General features: G+C 47.5%; 1 protein-coding gene across 1 annotated transcript in view; it reads left to right on the forward strand.

Moving 5' to 3' along the window:
* The window catches only part of PTGIS (prostaglandin I2 synthase), a 1,239,217-nt gene that overhangs the window by 196,938 nt on the left and 1,018,063 nt on the right, over positions 1 to 24,216 (forward strand). The window contains exon 2 of the mRNA XM_078651848.1: positions 8,765 to 8,888. Within this exon, the coding sequence (XP_078507974.1) occupies positions 8,765 to 8,888 (124 nt within the window). The remainder of the gene's footprint in view (positions 1 to 8,764; positions 8,889 to 24,216) is intronic.

The raw sequence follows: 24,216 nt of genomic DNA on the forward strand, positions 1-24,216 counted from the left end.
CGCCCATTACTGCCTCTGGTGCCGGGTCTGCTTAAGCCAGTTATGGACATTTTTCTCACGCCAGCCACCCTGAAGACTGCGCCGGCGAGAATTCTAAAAAAGTATTGTCCAACAGAGGAGAATCCCTCCTTCTTAAAGTCTGATCCAAAACCGGATTCTGTAATTGTGGTTGCCACCAGAAAGACACATTCAGTGGTCTCCTCGTCTACAGTTCTACCAGACAAGGAGAGCAAAACGCAGGACTCATGGGGGAGAAAAGTATGTGGCACCTCCGCATCCATGCTAAAGGTCTCCAGTGCGACAGCTCTATTGGGACGTTACGATAGAGCTTTGTGGGACTCACTTCTGCGGTTCTCAAAGAGGCTACCCAAGGAAGACAGTAAAGACTTTGAGGAAGTCTTACGAGAGGGCAGCTTAGTGGTGAACCAAGTCATTAGTTCTGCGGTGGATGGAGCTACACTCTCAGCGCATTCTTACGCATACGGAATTTGTGCCAGAAGATCTTCATGGCTTCGCCTAACAGCTCTAAAGCCAGAGGCACAGTCCCGAATCATCAATCTGCCATTTTCCGGGTCATCGCTGTTTGGTCCACACACTGATGAGGAGATGGCACGAATGAAAATTGAGCTGGATACCCTGAAGGCGGTAGGGTTAGAAAAAAGTAAAGAGTTCCGTCGTCGTTACTGCAACACTGAACGCCGATCGTTCCAACATAGGGTTCAAACCCCTCATTGGCATAAGAACCAGAACCAGCAAGGTCAGCATAGATCTCAATTCCAACACCGGCAATCTAACAGGAGAAGAGGAGGGAACCGTCAGTCCTCCACCTCTACCAAACCTCCAGCAAATCAATGCTTCCTCCAGTACTGTGCACCGCTCCAGTGGGAGGAAGTGTGGCAAATCATGTGCAAGAGTGGCGAGACATCACGAAAGATCAATGGGTACTGGCTACATTGAAAAATGGGTACTCTCTACGTTTCCGATGTCGCCCTACCTCAATCCCTCCGGTAACACCATCAAACTACCAGATCAACCTGCTGCAGAGGGAGGTGGGCATCCTTCTCCAAAAAATCAGCCATAGAGAAGGTCCCACAGTTGCAAAGACGTCTGGGAGTGTATTCCAGATACTTCCTAGTAAAGAGAAAAGGTCATAAGTCAGAATACAGACCCATTTTGGATCTAAGAGCACTCAACAAGACCATCAAATGAGAGAAATTTCACATGCTGGCTCTCCACCAAATATATCCTCACCTCCGCAAAGAGGATTGGATGTGTTGGCTGGATCTGCAGGATGCCTACTTTCATATACCGATAAACCAACATCACCGGCAATATCTGCGATTTGTAGGTGGAACATCCCACTATCAATTCAAAGTGCTTCCCTTCGTACAAAAAAAAGCTCCCCAGGTGTTCACAAAGTGCATGGCAGTGGTAGCAGCTGCTCTGCGGCGCAGGGGCATCTTCGTCTACCCTTATCTAGACGATTGGTTGATTAAGGGCCCTACTCCCCAGAGGGTGAAGAACCATTTCCAACAGTGTCTCTGTCAAAAACTGGGCCTACACGGGAACTACCAAATGTCAACGCAACAGCTCACTCAAACAATCAACTATTTGGGTGCGCTGATAGACTCCTTCGGAGGAGAGACAATTATCCCTCATTCAGAAATGCTGAACATTTTTAAGAAACAACTTGTCGTTAGTGCGTCAGATAGCATCTGTACTCGGATCGATGGCATCCTGTATTTTTCTGGTGCCCAATGCCAGATTAAAATTAATCCTCTGCAGAAAGATCTGAAGGACAAGTGGGATCAGCGGTCGTCTGGCTGGGAAGACAAGGTCTGTCTATCACATGCTGCCAAAGCATCAATCCCATGGTGGATGAAGAGAGACAACCTGGAAGTAGGAGTTCTATTCCATCAAACTTCTCCATCTCAGACTCTGATCCCAGACGCATCTCTACGAGGATGGGGAGCTCACATGGGCTCTCTTCAGACTCAAGGCATATGGTCCTCGAAAGAGCAATTGTACCATATCAACATGCTGGAGCTCAGGGCTGTTCATCTGGCTCTAGTTCCATCCTAGTATAAATGGACAATACCACCACAATGTACTACCTGAACAAGCAGGGGGGAACTCGATCGAGGACTCTGTCATTGGAAGCACAGTCCCTTTGGAACTGGCTGCTGGCGAGGAAGCCATCCATTCCACCAGTTCATCTGCCGGGGGAGCAGAATTCTCAAGCGGACGCTCTCAGTCGCCACTTCACAGAACAGCAGGACTGGGGCCCTCGATTTTTGCGATGCGGGGAAGAGGCGGCAGGGCCTGGGGGCTCCGCTCACGCAAGCGCCTGGATTCTGGGACTGCGGTAGGCTGCGAAAAGGCCGCGAACATCGTCACCTGATCAGTGGTGCTGCAGGGCAGGTTGAGGCGGTGCGCACTGTATAGGCGCATAAAGCACCCCCTCCCCTGGGACGTCGAAGGCTGGTACAAGGAGCCCTGACACAGACTGACTGCAGGTGCGTCGCACTGCGCCCTTTCCCTGAGGCTGACATACCCTTAAAGTCGGAGCTGATTGTGCGATAGCATTGCGCACCCCTACGAGGGAGCTGGTGGACAGGACCTGTTGCAAGGAAGGTACATTGCTGTGGGGCCATCGGTGGGCTGTGTCATACTGATCCCATATTGTGAGACGGTACAGGCGCTGTGGTAAACTGTCATTGCCGTTGGGGACCACTGGTGGATGCATGTCTGTGTGTAGAGGCTGGATTTGACGCGCCACGTGGGCACACATCTTGCATCGCCCGCACACACGACAGGAGGTTACTGGCGCACCACGGACTTAGGATCTTGCTTCCTGGTGGAAGTGCCAGGGGATGGTGAGTGATACAGGACACACATCTGGAGATACACTGCCCTAGCTGCTGAGCTTTGCCGGAATATCAAGGGGGGGGCAGCGTACCCCACGAGGGACGTAGGTAGTGTGACTTGTCTGGTTGTTCGTCTAATTTGTCACTTTGCGCCTGGAGCATGGGTAAACCGGATAAGTCGCAACCTAAATTGACATTTGAGCTTCGTAAAGGGTGGGAAGCCGGCCCAAACTGAGGCATCAGATACAGAACAGGACAATGCATCGCAGGGTCCCTCCTCCCTGGAAAAAGCACTTGCTGCGATACACTCCAGTCTTCAAGCGATAGACGGGAAGATTGAGGCTCTCAATGGTCGCATGGACCAGTTTTCCGCCAAGGTCGACAAACAAGCTGCGTGGATAGGGGAGGCTGAGCAGAGGATTTCTGAAGCTGAAGACGGCCTCCATCAGGTGGCGGAAAAGACGTCAGACATCACTAAACTCTTGGCGGTCATTCAAGCAAAGAATGAGGACATCGAAGCGCGGTCGAGGCGCAATAACATCCGCGTACTAGGCCTGCCAGAGTCGACAGACGTGGGGCGTCTGGAGGACTATGTTGAGACCATACTGCACGAGATATGTGGAGTAGATGAACTGTCCCCTATGTTCGCAATCGAAAGGGCCCATCGTTCACGGGTGACTAGGCCGCCCCCTGGCACGCAGCCGCGACCTATAATTGTGCGCCTGTTGAACTATAGAGATAGAGATACTGTGCTACGCATCACCAGGAAAAAGGGGAAAGTTACATATCAAAACAACCCGCTTTCCTTTTACCCAGACTTTACCGCGCAGGTGCAGGCGGTGCGGAAGGAATTTCAGAATTTGAAGTGGCTGCTTCAGCAGGAGGAGATCCTATATGCGATGCTATATCCAGCAAGACTGCGCATCGGAGAGTATGAAGGAGGTAAAATCTTCGCGACTCCGAAGCAGGCGATGGCATATGCTAAGAATTTGCAGAAAAGGCGTAGATCTTCTGGTACCACCTCGAATGTCGAAGACTGAGTATTTAAACTGTTTATGGTACATGTACACAAGTGGCTGCCGAATGCATAGTACACCGTATTGTTCATTGATGTGGCGTCTGGGGGGGTGAAGAACTCGGCGGGACACCTAGATGAGTGCTTAGAAGATAGATACCATGCCCGAGACCGCCTGCCTATGTTGCTAGATCTGCACTCCTGTAGAAGATAGTGAGGGCCTTATTAATGCTCTCCCTAGACGGAGTTATATTTGCGTTGGCTGTTCACCGACTGATAGTTATGTTGGTACTCCTGGGTTGGCTTAGGGGGAGGGTATGCCATATCTGTTGCGGTGGCCCACTCCTGCCTAGTGCCGGGAGTGCAAGTTGCCGCCACAGCCCCACTGGGGATGACCCAAAAATCACAATGGTTGTTTCTGTTGTTGTTATGGATGGGGGGCGGGTGATGTGTGTCTTTGGCGGGTTGGGGTTGCCAAAGTGGGAGGGGGGATGGGGGCCTGAGCCTACTCACTGCTTGACATACCAAATTTGGAATTCTGCTAATTATTTTGAGATGTGGTGCGAGGGTACTATTGCACATGCTGATGTGGAACGGCGCTGGCTCAAGACTAACAGGGGTACTGAATGATGGCGGGTGATAAATACAACTGTGTCACATGGAACGTGTGGGGCTTGAATACACCTAAAAAGACCATACAGGTGCTTGCACAACTGGATAGACACGGGGTGCATATTGCGCTACTGCAAGAGACCCACTTAACGAAACACACTGAGGAACCTATAGCGAGGCGGTGGGCTTCCTATCGTCCAGCCTCATCTTACTCTAATTATGCCCGGGGGGTCTGGATCCTCATTAAAAAGGGGACGCCATTTCAACCAATCGACTCTGCTGTAGATGGAGAGGGTCGGTGGGCAGTTGTGAGAGGCAAACTGGGTATGGTGATGGTGACAATTGCTAATGTGTACGGTCCGGTGGTTGATGAACCAGCGCCGTTACTGTCTTTGTTTCATTTGCTTCGAACTTGGCCAGAATCGACGCTATTGATAGGGGGAGACCTGAACATACATTTAGACCCGCAGCTGGATAAGTCCGCCCTAGCTGGCAGCCGTATGGTACACACTGCACAACGTTTCCGGGACTTTGTGGAAGAGATGGGCTTGACTGACTCTTGGCGCCTAGGACATGCGGGGGTTATGGAGGGCACACATATTACTCCGGCTTACAACACGTGTTCTCGGCTGGATTACTGGTTGTTAGATGGGGTAGCTAATGGTTGGGCTATAGGGGTCCACACACTTCCCAGGACTCTATCGGATCACAACCCGGTCATGTTACAGATCACGGTGCCACAAAATACACGTCGCCCCTTCACCTGGTGCTTCCGAGCGGAGTCCCTTCTGGACCCCATTTATGAGGGCACTATCCAGAAAGCCATAGTCCAATATTTCGAGTTGAATGTGGGTACAGTGGACAGTGCGGCTACCTTATGGGAAGCATACAAAGTCACCATAAGGGGGGTTTGTATAGGCACATCAGCAGGCATCTTACGGGACCTGAGGGAACAGCTGCGCCGCACTGAGGATAAGTTGCGGGACTTAGAGGCCTCCTACGACGCACTGCCCACACCTGACACGCTGGCACACATTAGGGAATACATTGAGGAACACCAATCTCTAGCAGAATCAGAGATGAAATACATAGCTAAGAGATATATGGCAAGGGCCTACGGAGAGGGTGGTAGGCCCGGCAGAGTTCTGGCCCACAGACTTCGGAAACACGCGGATATACCTGTGATAGAGCACATAGTAGATGACATGGGTGGGGACCACTTTACCCTGGAAGACACCCTTGGTCAATTCCACAAGTTTTATGAACAGCTTTATGCTTCCCGGGGCACTTTGTCTGAAACCGACCTGAACGACTACTTGGCTGACATGGAATGCGGTACAAAAGGGGGTGGTAATGGACGGAGCATCTTAACCAATCAAACACTCGCACCCAGTCAAAAGATCTGGGTATAATCCATCACCGTTCTTTAGCCCACTCTGCCACCCCAGTTCAGACATGGCTATATGCAAATCAGTCTGCCCTGTGCCTCATGGGAACAGTCCAGCCCGAACTGCCAAGCCATGCCCTCCCTGGACCGGAAACAAGCTTCCGAGGACCGGTTTCTGGCATTACAGCCGTCTTCAGCACGGCTTGCTTGAATCCAGTGGCAAAGTGAGCAAGGGACTCACGTCTGAGCATACCCTGCCACACTTATGGCGGCCAAAAGCTCACTTGGCCATTGGATTCAAGATAGCCTGGCTGATGAGGATTATGAATCCGAAACCGGTCCCAGGATGCTTGTTTCCGGTCCATGGAAGACATGGCTTGGCAGTTCGGGCTGGACTGTTCCCGTGAGGCACAGGGTCAGACTGATTTGCATATGGCCATGTCTGAAATGGGGTGGCTGAGTGGGCTAAAGAATGGTGATGGATTAAGCTCAGATCAGTTGACTGGGGGTGAGTGTTTGATTTTCTCAAACGCTCCGTCCATCAGCCCCTTTTGTATCGCTTTGTTTGCCCTAAGTGTGACAGGGTATGCTCGGACGTGAGTCCCTTGCTCACTTGGCCACTGGATTCAAGATAGCCTGGCTGATGAGGATTATGAATCCGAAACCGGTCCCATGATGCTTGTTTCCGGTCCATGGAAGACATGGCTTGGCAGTTCGGGCTGGACTGTTCCCATGAGGCACAGGGTCAGACTGATTTGCATATGGCCATGTCTGAAATGGGGTGGCTGAGTGGGCTAAAGAATGGTCATGGATTAAACCCAGATCAGTTGACTGGGGGTGAGTGTTTGATTTGCTCAAACGCTCCGTCCATCATCCCCTTTTGTATCGCTTTGTTCGCCCTAAGTGTGGCAGGGTATGCTCAGACGTGAGTCCCTTGCTCACTTGGCCACTGGATTCAAGATAGCCTGGCTGATGAGGATTATGAATCCGAAACCGGTCCCAGGATGCTTGTTTCCGGTCCATGGAAGACATGGCTTGGCAGTTCGGGCTGGACTGTTCCCATGAGGCACAGGGTCAGACTGATTTGCATATGGCCATGTCTGAAATGGGGTGGCTGAGTGGGCTAAAGAATGGTGATGGATTAAATCCAGATCAGTTGACTGGGGGTGAGTGTTTGGCCACTTGGAGATCAGTACACACATTTACAAGACCCTACTGTCTTGACTCAGATACTAGAGCGGACACTCAAGTAGGGCAAGCCTCCTTGAGAAATCTGTAGAACAGCTGATTTTTCGGTTGTTGTGAATTGGATCACTCGGTTTCTCATTTGTCTGAAGGTGGTTAATGGGCTTGCTATTCTATTCAGTGCTTATTACTATTGATGAGGATCCCCTGGAAGAGAAGGATAAGTTACTTACCTGTAATCCTTATTCTCTTCCAGGGGTATCCTCATCAGAGTCATAAGCAACCCACCCACCTCTCCAGACAAATGAGAATATTTCTGAAATGTTAAAGGATATCTTTGTGCCCTGACCTTCAGGGTTATGCAAAGAGCAACTGACCTAACTGTCACCCCTGTGGCATGATGGGAAGCTGGGGGTCATGGCTGCCGTAAAGGCACGGTGCCAGTTTTTCAGTTGAAAATGCTTTCATTTTCCATGCTATTGTTTTACAATGCAGCCTGTAGGCTAACAATGTCTGCTTATTTGCAAGTTGTTTTTCTTTGCTCTTTATGAGTGTTTTACTCATTAAAAAACAGAGTTCGAGTGCTACTTGCCCTCTTGTGTTTTTATGTATTGGCAAAGACAGTCTTTTGTGTGCAATTACATTGTTTAGCCTCCATTTGGGGGCTGCATTGGTATGGGAAAAAATTATATATGTATGTATATATATATATGTAGAGCTGTACATGTATGGTTTCCATAAATATTTTTTTAATTATTTCCGGGGTCCCCGCACATGGGCGGGAATATTCAGTGCTTATGACTTTGATGAGGATACCCCTGGAAGAGAACTAGAATTACAGGTAAGTAACTTATCCTTTCAGGCCAAACGTTTATATTCCAGTTTAGATGTGGGCTTCTATGACTGACAATCCACACCTCAGCATGGACCAATGTCCCTTCTCACACAAAATTCTGTCCTAACTGTCCTAATATTGAAGAAACTGAGGTCCATTTTATGCTTTTCTGTCCTTTATATAGGTTTGTGCGGAAGAAATGTCTCTTAGCTGTATGTAAACTTGTGGATCTAAGACACTACTGGGAAGCCTTGAGACTTTTTGAGAGCGATGCCAGTGTACAACTAGCCTTTGTGGTATCTTGGTAACTGCATTGTGCATGGAAACTAAGAAAGAAGGCCATAGATAAATCTAACCATGAAAACCATACTGCAGAGTAAAACTCAAATAGTCAAGTGCCTGCCCTCTCCTTTTATAGCCAGGATATTTTCTGACACTTATTTTATGATCTGTTTTTAGTTTGACTTGTGCATGCCTTTTATATCTATAATATTGATACATTTTCTTTTTAGATTGTTTGTTTTCTAAGAGGCCTCACTTTCCTTTTTTTACAGGAAAACAGTTTTATCATAAATTAGCGATATGGTCACAATCAACTGCATTAATAACAATGATGTGTTAGCTGTTATCCTTCCCTTTTAAACTGGTTTATCTGTATTTCTTCATGTGTAATAATTTTGCATGTTTGATGATCTTTGAAAATGTTTATTTATGCAAACTTATTATGGCTAGTTTCCGAAATAAAAGATATCTATCTAACTTATCAAAAATAATCTCTAATTTTTATAGACAAGTGATTCTCATTTTATAGTTGTCTGTTGCATCCGCAAATTCTCTGTCTCACAGAAATCTTATTTTTCCAGGTTTCCTAATGAACCTCCCGTTGACATGGGTATCATCCCATGGATGGGACATTGCTCAGAATTTGGAAAGGATGCTGCTGCCTTTTTGTGCAGAATGAAGGCAAAACATGGAGATATATTTACAGTAAGTATTACTATTTTTATATTAATATTACGATTTATAACGTTTATTGTCCTAAACCTAAAACAAATGGTACAAACAAAATGTGAACAAGGTATATATTTTCTTCCTATACTTATCACTGACATGTAGTGATGGCTTTCTGGCTTTTGTGATTAACAACCACAGGGGCTGTCCACAAACCCCGAACCCGGGACAACTACTTATTATATCAAACAAAAGGCTCAGGGGGAAAGGAAAAAATTAAAAATAAAAGATTGGAAAGATATCCAATATAAGTTATAGAGAAACCCTTCACAACAGCCTCATGGTATCAAAAAATATACATTTATTTTACTCCAACAATTCAGAAAGTTTCATTTCAACATATAAATAATCTCAAGCAAGAAAAAAAGCTGGTGTACAAAAAACAATACATATAAACCAGACAGGTGGCAACAACAATACACATCACAGAAGCAAAAAGGAACACCCAAAACATAAATACTGTGTCCTTATAATAAATCAAGCCACAGGAAAGCGTCAACGGCGTTTCGACCGATACATTATTTAACGGTCATCTTCAGGACTGGAAAATGTTCTTGTGCAAGAGATCTTTAACTTTGGATTCAAAAAGATAATTCAGTTAAAAATCCAGATGCTCGACAATCAATCTTCGGACACGCAAAAAATAGTTAATTGCGCGATAAGTTCTGGCTACTTAATAGCATAATGTGGACGTCATCAGCACATTCGCATGGCCACCAAATGGTCCCAGTGGTGAAGTCGAAATTAGTTCACCAATTCATAATCGTCTTCTGGAGTTCAAGACCGCCAACTCGTTACAGCGTGCATCATGCATTAACTGAATTATCTTTTTGAATCCAAAGTTAAAGATCTCTTGCACAAGAACATTTTCCAGTCCTGAAGATGACCGTTAAATAATGTATCGGTCGAAACGCCGTCGACGCTTTCCTGTGGCTTGATTTATTATAAGGACACAGTATTTATGTTTTGGGTGTTCCTTTTTGCTTCTGTGATGTGTATTGTTGTTGCCACCTGTCTGGTTTATATGTATTGTTTTTTGTACACCAGCTTTTTTTCTTGCTTGAGATTATTTATATGTTGAAATGAAACTTTCTGAATTGTTGGAGTAAAATAAATGTATATTTTTTGATACCATGAGGCTGTTGTGAATGGTTTCTCTATAACTTATATTGGATATCTTTCCAATCTTTTATTTTTAATTTTTTCCTTTCCCCCTGAGCCTTTTGTTTGATATAATAAATTTCTGGCTTTTGTGACATTTTCCTGTACCTAATCTGGTTTTTGGGCTATATTTGGTGGCTCGAGGATAAATGATATGCCCTCCAATTCTGCCCCTATGTGACTGCTTATTTCATTACCACATAATTATCACTCTTCAAAATATACTAGCTGGTCCACGCTAGTCATAGTCCCTTTTCATAAACCAAGACCATGCACATGGCATAAAAATTGGTTGGACCACTACTAATAAGTATTCTAATAGACACCAGTCATGACTCAGTGTGGACAATTCCTGTCTGTAGCCTAGTCTGTTTCATTTTAAAATGTTTTTCCTAAGGCATACTCTACAGAGCCCACTTCATGTTTTGTACATGGAAGACACAACACAACTGGCTATAGTCACCCAGTCTTTTATCTCAAAAGCACTTTTCCTAATATTTTCAATATCCTATTAATCCATGTTTTTTCCATAACTCTCAGATGTTTATTGTTATTTATGAATGTTCTATTAAGAATTTAGACCCATCAAACAATTCCGGGTCTATTGATTTTTGTGATGCAGTCTGTCAGATGTTTAGCAGTGTTCCAACTACATCGAAAAGCTAGAAAGATATTCATTTCAATAAGTAGGTTTTAATGGATCTGCTAGAATACCTTTTATTTTAGGAACATTGTGAGAGAGAGCTACCAAAAAATGGATGCCTTGGTGCAAATTGACACCGTCTTGACCAGTGTGTATCAAGCAGAGATCACTAAAATGATTTTATGGGTTGCCAAGTGCATTGATCACCTTTAAAGATGTATGATGAGCTGCTGTTTGGTTAACTGTACCCTAATAGCCAAAATAACCCAGGTGCTGGCAATATTATTGATAGTTCACTACATCGCTTTTAAAGTGGAGAAGTATATATGAAATACCCTAAGGCTAGTCCTTGGCACTCCTAATTTCACAGGAAAAGACGATCTCTGCAGAGATGCCTGGGTGATTAGATGCTGGCCAAGCACCGCATGAAGTTCTTAAATTGATCTTATTGAGATTCACATGGTGGATGAAGGCATGCAGTATAAATATGCTCTATATAAATGGATTGCCTCTAATCATGATCTACTTCCCCTTTTAAGACTATTAAGAATTAAAAGGACTCTTTATTCTGATCCCTGGTTTGATGACAATGTCAGGAGCCATAAACAAGTCTGTTGTGGGCTCGAAAGGAAATTGCGGACTCACTATGACCCCGATGATAAGATTTCTTATAAAACGGCTATTCATGCCTATAAAGTCACAATCTCTAATGCTAAATCCTGTGACTTTCCAGCCAAGATAAAAAAATCTTCTCTTAATGTTACCACAGAGCTTTTTGCAACACTGAACAAGCTGAGTACATTACCTGAATTACAAAATACTACTGGTAATCAAGATTTCTGTAATTCTTGGGTGGATTTTCTCCAGAATAAAGTTAAAATGGTCTATAATACTTTTATCTTGAACTGTCCTGTTGTGGGAAGTCTAAAGAATGAGATTACTACTCCTTTATTGGAGGGGATTACTTCCTCTGACACCGATTCAGAATCTAATGCCCTCTTGGAAGTTGATAATCCTCTCTCAGAAGCTACAATTCAGGGTCTTAATCCAGTGGAAAATAAATCTCTACTGGAAGTTTTCAATCCGCTCTCAGAAGCTACAATCCAGATCCTTCTTTGTCAAACAAAATCACAATCTGCATTGGATCCTTGCCCCCAAGCTCCTTCATCTACCACCAGATATCACGCCCAATTATTTTGGGGACATTTTTAATAGAATGTTCATGAAGAGATACTTCTCCAAGGAATGGAAGACGGCCTCCATTCTCCCCTTGCTTAAAAAGACCAACTTGGATGACAAGGCCCAGTGTAATTGCAGTCCAATTTCACGGCTCCCTCTCCCCGCAAAAATTGTTGAGAAAGCCATTAATATGGAATCATACCTGTTCATCAAAAACAACAATCTCCTAGATGTTTCACAATACAGATTCAGGAGCCAGCATAGTACTGTATCAGCTCTGATTACAGTTTCTGAGGAAATTAGCCAAACTGTGGATGGGGGCGGTTAGGTTGCCCTGATTTTACTTGGCCTCTACGTGGCATTCAATACGGTCAATCATAGACTTCTTATTGACCATCTTAATGCCCAGGGTATCAGGGGCAAAGCACTTAAACAGCTTTGGGTCTAAGTCCTTCTCCCTTCCTTGTGATGCTCCTTAGGGTTCATCCCTGAACCCCTCTCTTTCTAACCTCCATGTTCTTGACATCACCGTAGGTACATTCTTAGCAACACCTGGAGGAGACGACCTGGTAAAGTCACTGTGCAATCAGGGAGCAAGGTCACAACCCGGAGGTGAGGCACAGAATGCTGAAAATAGCAAGGATGGCAGGAGCCTTATCTCTTCTCAGAACCGGCACTTCTTCCCATCATGTTTTGGAGTCCTGAAACACATGATAACCAATAGAAAAATTCACATTAGGTGACACGGACTGACTAATACTATATTCTGCAATGTTAACAGTATGGTGAATAAGAACAACAGAGGGTGTTCACACAATATATTCAGAGGCATGCGCCGCACTGAGTGCTGCTTCACAAGACTCTCCCAGCAGGGAACCACTGTCCCTTTTTGAACAAAAGTCGATATAATTAATGTATTTGTACACATGGGATACGCCGGGAGATTGCACGGAGTCACCAAAAAGAAACCTCTGTTACTGGCAGGAAAGGCTTTGTAGGACCCAGGGGGTAGATTTCTGGATGTTCTGGGTTCCTGGGGTGGGAAATCATTGCTTATACTAAGTGTATACACTGCATTCCATCTCCATCAATCAGTCTTTGAGGCATCAAGCCCCATCTTGATAGAAACGGTCTCAGATATACATATCATAGCGGGAGACTTAAACGCCGTCATGAACACAACACTTGGCAGGTCTGCTTAGAGACCAACACATATGTATGCCCCATCATCTTTGTCACAATTTACATCTGCCTTGGGGAGTCTGGAATTGTGTAGAGCCAGACATCCCTTGGTAAGAAATGATTCCTTCTTCCCCGGGTCCAACAAGTCATTTTCCGGCATTGACTATATCCTAATACCACCTGTAGAATGCCCAACCTCTTTTGAAGCTGTATACTTTCCCTGGGGCATTTCAGACCATGCACCACTTTGGGTTACATTGGGCTCCATGCGACCGGGAAGGGGGAATGACTGGAGACTAACCAGCTGGGATTTGCAAGATATCAAGGTGGTGTGAGAAATCCACAGAGAAGCCTCTATCTACTTTGATGAAAATGGAGGCACGGTGGCCTCTCCTGGGGGTTGTGCTTTGAACAGGGCCTAAAACATCATCTCTCACAATAAATGACATTGAGAGGAGTGTGTTATAGCACTTGAATAAGAGAGTTCGAGGCATGTGGGCTGCTGAATTCATATCTATAGCATATATTGCCGCCTAGTGTTGGGTCCGGATGATTGCACATTGTTGTCCTGGAAGAGTCTTCGAAGTATCACGAGATAGGTGGCTCCTCCCCTGGACTACAGTGCGCATGGGCATCGACTCCATCCCCAGATTGTTTTTTTCCGCCATTGGGTTCGGATGCATATTTGATCACTCAAGATCGGAATCGATAGAAACTTTCCTTTAGGCCCGAAGGCCTTTCCTTAGCGTCGGTATTGTCTTGCGTTCGGTGCCCAGCTCTGTTCCGGCTCAGTTCCCAAGTCGGACTTCCAGAGGAGTCGCGTGGCTCTTCGGTGCTCGAGGCCCAGTCGACGCAACCAGACTTTCGACGACACATCATGGAACGGAGCCCGTTCAAGAAATGTCCTGTGTGCGGATCGAAGTATCCCCACATCGACGTCCACCCGGTGTGCAACAAGTGCCTGTCGCCGGATCACGACGAAGCCAACTGTATGGCTTGTTCCTGTTTTCGCTCGAAGAAGACGATTCGACTTCGGCGCGTGGCGCGCCAGGAGGCCCGGCAGTCGGCACCGGCGGACATTTTCGAGGGGGAAGAAGCGGACGAGCAAGAAGTTCGAGAGCCGCTTTCCACTCCGGCAGACGAGATCGACTACAACTACGACGCAGACGTCGAAGTAATCGATGCAGAAGAAGTCGTCGACGAGGTAGGAGACGACAATGAGGCCTATGGGGCCACGGAAGATAGCTCAGGTGAAGAGCTATGCCCCGATCGAACAATCACTAAGGCTCAGGTTGAGGGATCGCCACATGGCCTTACCCAAGACCTTACATCTGGATCCACGGTCTCGCCTACGGGCCCGACTACGGACACTTCTGCGGAGCCGCCATTGGTAAAATCAAAACCGAAAGTGAAAGCTTCGGTCTTGACGAAACCGAAAGTGATAGAGACGCCATCGAAACAGAAGACGTCTGTCGCTCCGGTCGCCTCCTCGTCTTCCGACATTTCGGGGCAGCCGAAGCCGAAGAAGGTTGTCGATCCGGTTAAGGCGCCCAAGGGCGTCGAACCGAAGTCGCTCAAGGGCGTCGAGCCCAAATCACTCAAGGGCGTCGAGCCGAAGACTGGGGCACCGAAACCGACTGTCAAGGCCGCCGACCCGAAACCGTCGGCGCCGAAGGCCGTCGTCACGGCCGGAGGACACAGCGATCCAAAAGAGGCAATTCCTGCACATCGACCGGAGAAGGCCAAAAGTTCTGCGCTCGAGTCTGCACATGCTGGTAGACCGAGAACGCCTGTCGGGTCGACGAAACCGTCCGCCTCCTTCACGAAGCAGGTGTCGGACTCATTGCATCGCATCAGGAGCAAGGCTTCCGCGGTCGATCCGAAGGATTCTTCCACCCCGAAGCCCGCTCCCATGAAGCCGAAGTCCTCGGCGCCAATCCAGTTCACGCTGCCACCGAAAGTGGCGCCGAAGGCGTTCGCACCAAGAACGGTCGACGACGCGCCCGTCAAGGTGTCCACGGGGTCGAAGCCTCCACAGCCAGTGGTGAGCTTGAAGCATCGACAACCCCTGATGGAGGAGCAGTCGGAACACTTTATCAATGCCGACACTGGTAAACTTTCACTCTACAAGAGAAAGATCACGCCGGCTCAGCCTATGGAGTCCTACATCATTCCCTTGAAGCTCAAAAAACCTTCTACGGATTCCCCAGTTCTGGTGGAGCCGATTGATCCACGGCCTCGGACCATTGCTCCATCCTCACCCACTTATTCAGATGTGGAGGCTGGGGAGGGGGATGATGAGGAGTACAACTTCCCTGCCAACACTGATCCTGAGGATCACCAGGACTCATGGGCAGATGCAGGAGACCCTGATGATCCGCACACTGCCCAGGACACTCAAGTGTATAATGTCAAAACCTCCCCTACTGAGGATTCTGCGGCATTCAATGCTCTCATTGAGAGGGCGGCTAAAAATCATGACGTCCAGCTGCATGCTGACCCTGTTGAGGTGGACTTCCTGTTTGATACCTTTTCCACCTCTGAAAAGACTGTCAAGACTCTGCCAATGCTAAAGGGGGTTCTGAAACATGCTGCAGACATTTTTAAGGAACCCACACGTGCCAGGGTTATAAACCCCAGGATTGAGAAAAAGTATAAGCCAGCACCTGGCGACCCTACCTACATCAAGGGTCAGTTGCCGTTGGACTTTTTGGTCGTTTCTAATGCCCGGAAGAGGGCAAATTCTCAAACTACTGGTGATGCTCCTCCCCCTGACAAGGAATCGAAAGTGCTAGAAGCATCGGGGAAGAGGGTGGCGGCTCAAGCGGCCAATATCTGGCGTATTTCAAACACTCAGGCACTCCTGGCCAGATATGACAGGGCACACTATGATACACTTGAGACCCTGTTACAGCACTTGCCCGATGAGTATAAAGAGGCAGCGGAGATGCTCATTCAGGAAGGGAAGCTCATCTCGAATGCTTCTATTAAATGTGCACTGGACGTAGCAGACACCGCGGCCAGGGCAATTAACACAAGTGTGATGCTGCGGCGTCAGGCCTGGCTCAGAATCTCCGGGTTCAAACCGGAGATACAAACTACCATCCTCAATCAGCCTGTAAACCCTGATCACTTATTTGGACCTGATGTGGATACCACCCTGGAAAAAATAAAGAAAGACACCGAGACTACAAAGTCCATGGGGGCTCTCCAGTCCCAGCAGTTTAGGGGTAGTACTTCTTGTCGCTCAAGCAATAGAGGTGTTTCCAGAGGCTAGATGTCCCAGCAAACACAGTACAATAAAGGTGGGGCGCAGACCTCTTACAACAAGCAGAGCAGAGGCGGCTATCGTGGCAACAGCACCAAGGGCAGAGGTCGTGGAAACAACAACTCCCGATCCTCCGCCACCAACAAACAGTGACGCCTTGTCACTGCCCCCCGACCATACAACACCTGTCGGGGGGAGAGACCAACAGTTCCTGCCAGTCTGGAAATCCATCACCACAGACAGGTGGGTCAGAAAACTTATCCAGTACGGTTATTGTCTGGAGTTAACGTCCACTCCACCCAACATCCCACCAAGGCACCGTCCTATGTCAACAGAGCATTTGCACTTATTTCAGCAGGAGGTGCTCGTCATGCTGCAAAAAGGGGCAATAGAGCTCGTGCCGGTGGAGGACAGAGGCTCCGGAGTGTACTCCCAGTACTTCCGGATCCCGAAAAAGGACGGGTCCCTCAGACCCATACTGGATCTCAGACCCCTAAATCAGTACATTCTCTCAGAACACTTTCACATGCTCACGCTGCAGCAGGTTCTTCCGTTGCTCAATCAGGGAGACTTCCTCGCAACATTAGATCTCAAAGATGCATATTTTCACATTCCACTACATCCGTCACACAGAAAATACCTCAGATTCACCATTCAGAATCAGCATTATCAATTCAAGGTCCTCCCTTTCGGAGTGACCACAGCGCCCAGGGTCTTCACAAAATGCCTGGCGACAGTGGCTGCGCACCTCAGGAGGCAGAACGTTCACGTCTACCCTTATCTGGACGACTGGCTTGTCCAAGCAAAGTCGGCCCAGCAGTGCGCTGCCAACATGTCCCACACCATTCACCTTCTTCACACTCTGGGATTCTCACTGAATTATCCGAAGTCGCACCTTCAGCCAGCCCATGTGCGGCAGTATCTGGGCGCGACAATAGATACTCTGGCAGCCACGGCTCAGTCAAATTCTGTGAGGATCAACAAGATTCAGTCGCTGATCCAGAAGTTCAGACCGCAACACTCGCTTCCGGCACGAGTGTTCATGCAGTTGATAGGCATGATGGCCTCCTGCATTTTCATAGTACCGCATGCCAGACTACATATGCGTCCGCTTCAGGAGTACTTAGCGCATCAGTGGAATCAGGCTCAAGGACAGTTGAAAGACCTAGTGTTGGTGACCGGTTGGGCATACAACTCTCTGCATTGGTAGAATCCACACAACCTTTGCAGGGGCCGACCGTTCCAAGAGCCTGTGCCACAGATTATTCTGACAACGGACGCATCTCTCCAGGGATGGGGAGCTCATGTACTCCACTACACGGTACAGGGACTATGGACAACGCAGCAACAGAAGATGCACATCAACTACCTAGAACTGATGGCAATCTTAATGGCGATGAAGGCATTCAAGGTACATCTGTGCAACAAAGTCGTGTTGATCCGGACGGACAACATGACAGCCATGTACTATATTCAAAAGCAGGGAGGTACACACTCTCCATAGTTGTCTCATATGGCTCAGAGCATGTGGAAGTGGGCCATTCAAAGGAACATCTTCCTCATGGCGGAACACCTCCCGGGCAAGGACAATCAGATGGCGGATCTGCTCAGCAGGTACAGCCACCAAATGCACGAGTGGGAGATAAATCCATCAGTACTCCGCCCGTACTTCCAGCAGTGGGGTCATCCAGAGATAGACCTATTCGCCACAAGGGAAAATGCAAAATGCCAAAGCTTTGCCGCCAGGTTCCCGCACCCACAGTCACAGGGCAATGCGATATGGATGAACTGGTCAGGCAGATTTGCGTACGCTTTTCCCCCAGCACCTCTCATACCGCTGGTGGCAAGAAAGCTAAAGCAACACTCGATGACACTCATCCTGGTTGCTCCAACGTGGGCACGCCAACCATGGTACACCACGTTTCTAGAACTCTCCGTGGTACCGCATCAAAGGCTGCACCTCACACCCAGGCTTTTGACGCAGAGCCATGGCGACATTCAGCACCCAGATCCGCAACAGCTCAACCTGGCGATCTGGCTCCTGAGGTCTTAGAATTTGGCTACCTTAACTTACCTCCCGACTGCATGGATATCATACGGGAGGCCAGAAAGCCCACCACCAGAGCATGCTATGCAGCCAAATGGAAGCGGTTTGTCATTTACTGTGCAGAACACAACATCAACCCGCTTGATGCATCTACTCATAACATAATTTGTTATTTGTTACATCTTTACAAATGCAATCTGGCGTACGCTTCCATTCGGATACAAGTATCCGCCATAGCAGCTTATCTCCAGAACAGCATCTCTCAGTTTTCAGAGTGCCTGCCATTAAAGCCTTTCTAGAAGGACTGAAACGGGTCATTCCTCCCAGAACCCCGCCAGCTCCTGTATGGAACCTTAATGTGGTCCTCACCAGACTGATGGGCCCACCTTTTGAGCCTCTACATTCATGCGAGATTCAGTTCTTGACATGGAAGGTGGCTTTTCTAATAGCCATAACGTCCCTGCGACGTGTTAGTGAGCTCCAGGCGCTCACTGTACAAGAACCATTCATACAGATTCACTCAAACAGGGTGGTGCTGCGCACTAACCCTAAATTTCTTCCTAAGGTGGTTTCACAGTTCCATGTCAATCAGACTATTGAACTGCCTGTGTTCTTTCAAAATCCTGAGACGGTGGCTGAAAGGATGCTCCACACTCTTGACGTAAAACGAGCTTTGATGTACTACATTGATAGGACCAAAGATTTTAGGAAGACGAAACAACTCTTTGTTGCCTTTTCTGCCCAACACAAAGGCAACCCCATTTTCAAAGCAGGTATAGCCAGGTGGATCGTTAAATGTATTCAAATCTGCTATCACAAGGCTAAGCGCACTTTAACGATCCCCCCAAGAGCCCACTCCACCCGCAAGTTGGGGGCCTCCATGGCTTTCCTTGGTATTATCCCTTTGGAAGACATTTGTAGAGCAGCCACATGGTCTACCCCACACACATTTACTAAACACTACTGTGTAGATGTGCACTCCAATCAGCAAGCAGCTGTAGGGCAGGCTGTTCTAAAAACACTTTTTCAAACGTCTGCAGCTGGCACAGGCGGCCGCCGATAATGGAGGGACTGCTATATATTCTATGCTATAGATATGAATTCAGCAGCCCACATGCCTCGAACTGAATATGCTACTTACCAGTATGCATCTGTTCTTGTCATGTAGGGCTGCTGACATTCATATCGCCCGCCCTGCTCCCCGGCGCCTGTAGCGGCTGCAGAATTTACACTTACTCTTAGCATGGTCATCGCTCACACTGTTACACTCCATCTTCGCCACAATGGCTAAAAACAATCTGGGGATGGAGTCGATGCCCATGCGCACTGTAGTCCAGGGGAGGAGCCACCTATCTCGTGATACTTCGAAGACTCTTCCAGGACAACAATGTGCAATCATCCGGACCCAACACTAGGCGGCGATCTATGCTATGATATGAATGTCAGCAGCCCTACATGCCAAGAACAGATGCATACTGGCAAGTACCATATTCATTTGTTATGCAAAAGAGACCTACAAAAGCAATAAATCCTAAGTGACATTGAATCACCTGGAGGGCCTCTGCAAAGAATATCATGCCTTCATACATGACCTGGCAAAACAACACTTCCTGGTGACAAAGAGGAAACTTTATGAAACAGGAGACAAGGCATGTTGCCTTTTGTAATGGCTCAGTAGAATGGAGGCGGTGAGTAGATGGGTGGGGGAGTTCAAGTTGCCATACAGGCCCGTATTGCCACAGGCAATGATTGCAAGACCATTGAGAGATTTGGCCAATACTATCAAGACTTATTTAGGGAGAGATACTCTGCCTTAGAAGAAGACATCGAGAACTTGCTGGTGGAGCTGCGCCTCACATGCCTATAGTAGTATAATAGGACACATCTGGAACTGGACCTTCATTTGAGGAACTGGCATTAGGCAGTGTGCCTAATGCAATCAGAGAAATCTCCAGGCCCAAACAGTATGCCCGTGGAGTTCTATAACATACTTGGATGGTGTTGGAACCCCATCTACTTACTATGCTGGAGAAGGCACTACAAGTGAATGTAGCAAAAACAAAGAGAGGAGTATCCACTATGAATTTGAAGAACAGACGTATCTGGAGGACCGGTTCTTGGCAAAAAGGAGGAAATTCATCCTTTTGATAGAAACCCCTCACTCACCACCTAGTGGTGACATGCTTCATCATCGGGGTCCACCTCGGCGTCCTAGCGACACCAAGGTGTGCTGCGACACCTGAACTACAGTGGAGCGGGTTGTGGCTGTAGGTGCAAAAAAATTTGTTAAAAATTGTCCTGGTTGTACTAAAAAACAATGGATTTAATTATAGAGCAACTGAACAATGTGTTTAAAAATAATTACTGGCGAGATCCTGGTAGGGAGGGTTACGACCAAGTGATCTCTATATGTGTTGAGTGGTCAACATGTTTCTACCATAAGGGCTATTGCCCGGTATTCGTCAGGACCAGAAAAAACAGGTGGACAGGGGGTGCGTGCTCCCTAAAAAGCACACCCGGCCTTGATCCCCTGTGTGCCTCCTGGCAAAAATGGCCAGTGGTGGGTGCTGCTCAATCAAATAAGTGAGCTGGCGAATAAAAAAGAGACCTGTAGGGAGAGAAGGGTGGATAAAGAACAATCAGGTATTGAGTGATAGACTTACTCTCCTGTAACGTCGTGTAGTCTCTTAGTGCAATGGAAATATAGTGCCAAAAGAAGGGGGGGGTTCCAGATATACATAATTCCGTGGTGAGGGAGTGAAAACTAGTCAACATCTATGCCAAAGGATAGGTGCACGCGAGTTGCATGTGGTGCTAGCACGACCCAAGCGGGATAGAGTATTGAGTTTAAAATACTTGTGCTACAGGTCTGTCACGTGGTGCCTGGGCTACTCGCAAGTATTAAATGACAGTGCAGGTACCTCTATCATCGTAGATGGATGTGCGGTGGAGTGATTTAGGGCATAGTAGTAACTCGGTAGTGCTATATACATTTGTCAGCAGCCGACTCAAACGTATACGTGAATAACATTAAATTAACATACAAAACGAACACACATGTAACACTGATGGACACACTTGAGCTCAAAATGACATGGGATTGGGCTTACTCGAATATGAGTGCTCTGCGCTTCAACGGGCAGGGCGTAGGGTCATTGCCTGTATAGTAACATATTCTGTAAAAAACAAAAGGGGGGCGAGCATTGTAAATCTCTGCGCCGCTCGAGACGCTGCGTCCACTGCTCGGCTAGTGATTTCGAGAGCAGCTGGGCGCGGTAAAGAGGAGTCGGCCGCTTCCGTGCCTAGCTACCGACAGCACGCCACCGCGTACTGCCAGCCCCGCCCCCAACTCGCCCAAGCCGCGCCCAAACACGGAAGCGGCCGACTCCTCTTTACCGCGCCCAGCTGCTCTCGAAATCACTAGCCGAGCAGTGGACGCGAGGAGTAGGTCGACCATGATCTTCCCTGCCTGCAACTGTAAGTAGATTCACAATACCAGGTCCCGGGTACACATCCCAGTACCGGGTCCACGAGGGCGCCGCCCCCCACCCACGCAGCGTCTCGAGCGGCGCAGAGATTTACAATGCTCGCCCCCCTTTTGTTTTTTACAGAATATGTTACTATACAGGCAATGACCCTACGCCCTGCCCGTTGAAGCGCAGAGCACTCATATTCGAGTAAGCCCAATCCCATGTCATTTTGAGCTCAAGTGTGTCCATCAGTGTTACATGTGTGTTCGTTTTGTATGTTAATTTAATGTTATTCACGTATACGTTTGAGTCGGCTGCTGACAAATGTATATAGCACTACCGAGTTACTACTATGCCCTAAATCACTCCACCGCACATCCATCTACGATGATAGAGGTACCTGCACTGTCATTTAATACTTGCGAGTAGCCCAGGCACCACGTGACAGACCTGTAGCACAAGTATTTTAAACTCAATACTCTATCCCGCTTGGGTCGTGCTAGCACCACATGCAACTCGCGTGCACCTATCCTTTGGCATAGATGTTGACTAGTTTTCACTCCCTCACCACGGAATTATGTATATCTGGAACCCCCCCCCTTCTTTTGGCACTATATTTCCATTGCACTAAGAGACTACACGACGTTACAGGAGAGTAAGTCTATCACTCAATACCTGATTGTTCTTTATCCACCCTTCTCTCCCTACAGGTCTCTTTTTTATTCGCCAGCTCACTTATTTGATTGAGCAGCACCCACCACTGGCCATTTTTGCCAGGAGGCACACAGGGGATCAAGGCCGGGTGTGCTTTTTAGGGAGCACGCACCCCCTGTCCACCTGTTTTTTCTGGTCCTGACGAATACCGGGCAATAGCCCTTATGGTAGAAACATGTTGACCACTCAACACATATAGAGATCACTTGGTCGTAACCCTCCCTACCAGGATCTCGCCAGTAATTATTTTTAAACACATTGTTCAGTTGCTCTATAATTAAATCCATTGTTTTTGAGTACAACCAGGACAATTTTTAACAAATTTTTTTGCACCTACAGCCACAACCCGCTCCACTGTAGTTCAGGTGTCGCAGCACACCTTGGTGTCGCTAGGACGCCGAGGTGGACCCCGATGATGAAGCATGTCACCACTAGGTGGTGAGTGAGGGGTTTCTATCAAAAGGATGAATTTCCTCCTTTTTGCCAAGAACCGGTCCTCCAGATACGTCTGTTCTTCAAATTCATAGTGGATACTCCTCTCTTTGTTTTTGCTATATTTCCTCCCAGGGGAATAGGAGAAGTCTCTAGTTCACTTTTGGGTGAACGAACTCCCTTACTCTCTTCTTTGTTTGGAACATTCCCGGCAGCGCACAGCTGCGAGAGTTGTTTTTTACCAAGCTCACCACGGTTTCACCACCGAGCGTTTTAACCTGTCTTTCACTGTAATCTCTGAGGAACACACCCACAGCCAGGATGGCGGAATACTCAGGACTCACGTACTCTACTGATGAGATAGACTCCATCATGAGCGATCTCAATGTCTTTGCAGACGCCAATATTAGCAACACCATATCCCAAACTTGCGATTGGGAAAAATTGACCGAAATGAAAAGGAACCGTATCAGGACTATCCTGCATGGAACAATACTGAAGGAATATGTTACCAACAAAATAGCTCCAAAGGGCCTCTTGGTCACAAACGCACCTCGTATCTTCCTAGATGACTCCGAGTTTAGAAAAGACTGGGCACTCATTGCGTGGCACTGCACCCACGATTGGATCATCTTAATTCTGAAAACGGCCATGCGCCTGTCGGAGAAGATCCAAGTGGAGATTCAAGTCACCGAGACTCAAATAAAAGCCAGTATCACTGGATACAAAAAAAAGCTAGATGACTTAAACAAAGAAATAGCCGAATACAGGGAAAACCTTACCCAACAAAAGGTTCAAAAATTCCAGAAAGATTTGAAGAAATTTTCCTTTGTAAAAGTCTATCCATACTCGGACCCTGACTTCAAAAGCACTGGAGTCCCGGACCAGGACTCAGATGCATCGAGCGACACCACCAACAGTTCCCACAATAGCGGTAGCTCCAACAGTGGTACCCCCAGAAAAAGACAACAAGGAGGCCATAGAGGGAACTTTCAATGGCCACAATTTAACCACCCACCCCAGTACCCATTCCAGCAACCGCTGATGCACCCTTACCAACACCCTCAACAGTACCCAATGTTCGGATGGCAGCCACCTTTCCAACAGTTCCCCTTCCAACAAAACCAGTCCCGCCCTCCTTTTCAGAACAGAGGCAGGCGCGGGAGGGGACGCAACAGACGAGGAAACAATGTTCATTGGGAAGAGGA

This window comes from Lissotriton helveticus, chromosome 7 (genome assembly GCF_964261635.1).
Source record: "Lissotriton helveticus chromosome 7, aLisHel1.1, whole genome shotgun sequence".
Classification (NCBI taxonomy): domain Eukaryota; kingdom Metazoa; phylum Chordata; class Amphibia; order Caudata; family Salamandridae; genus Lissotriton; species Lissotriton helveticus.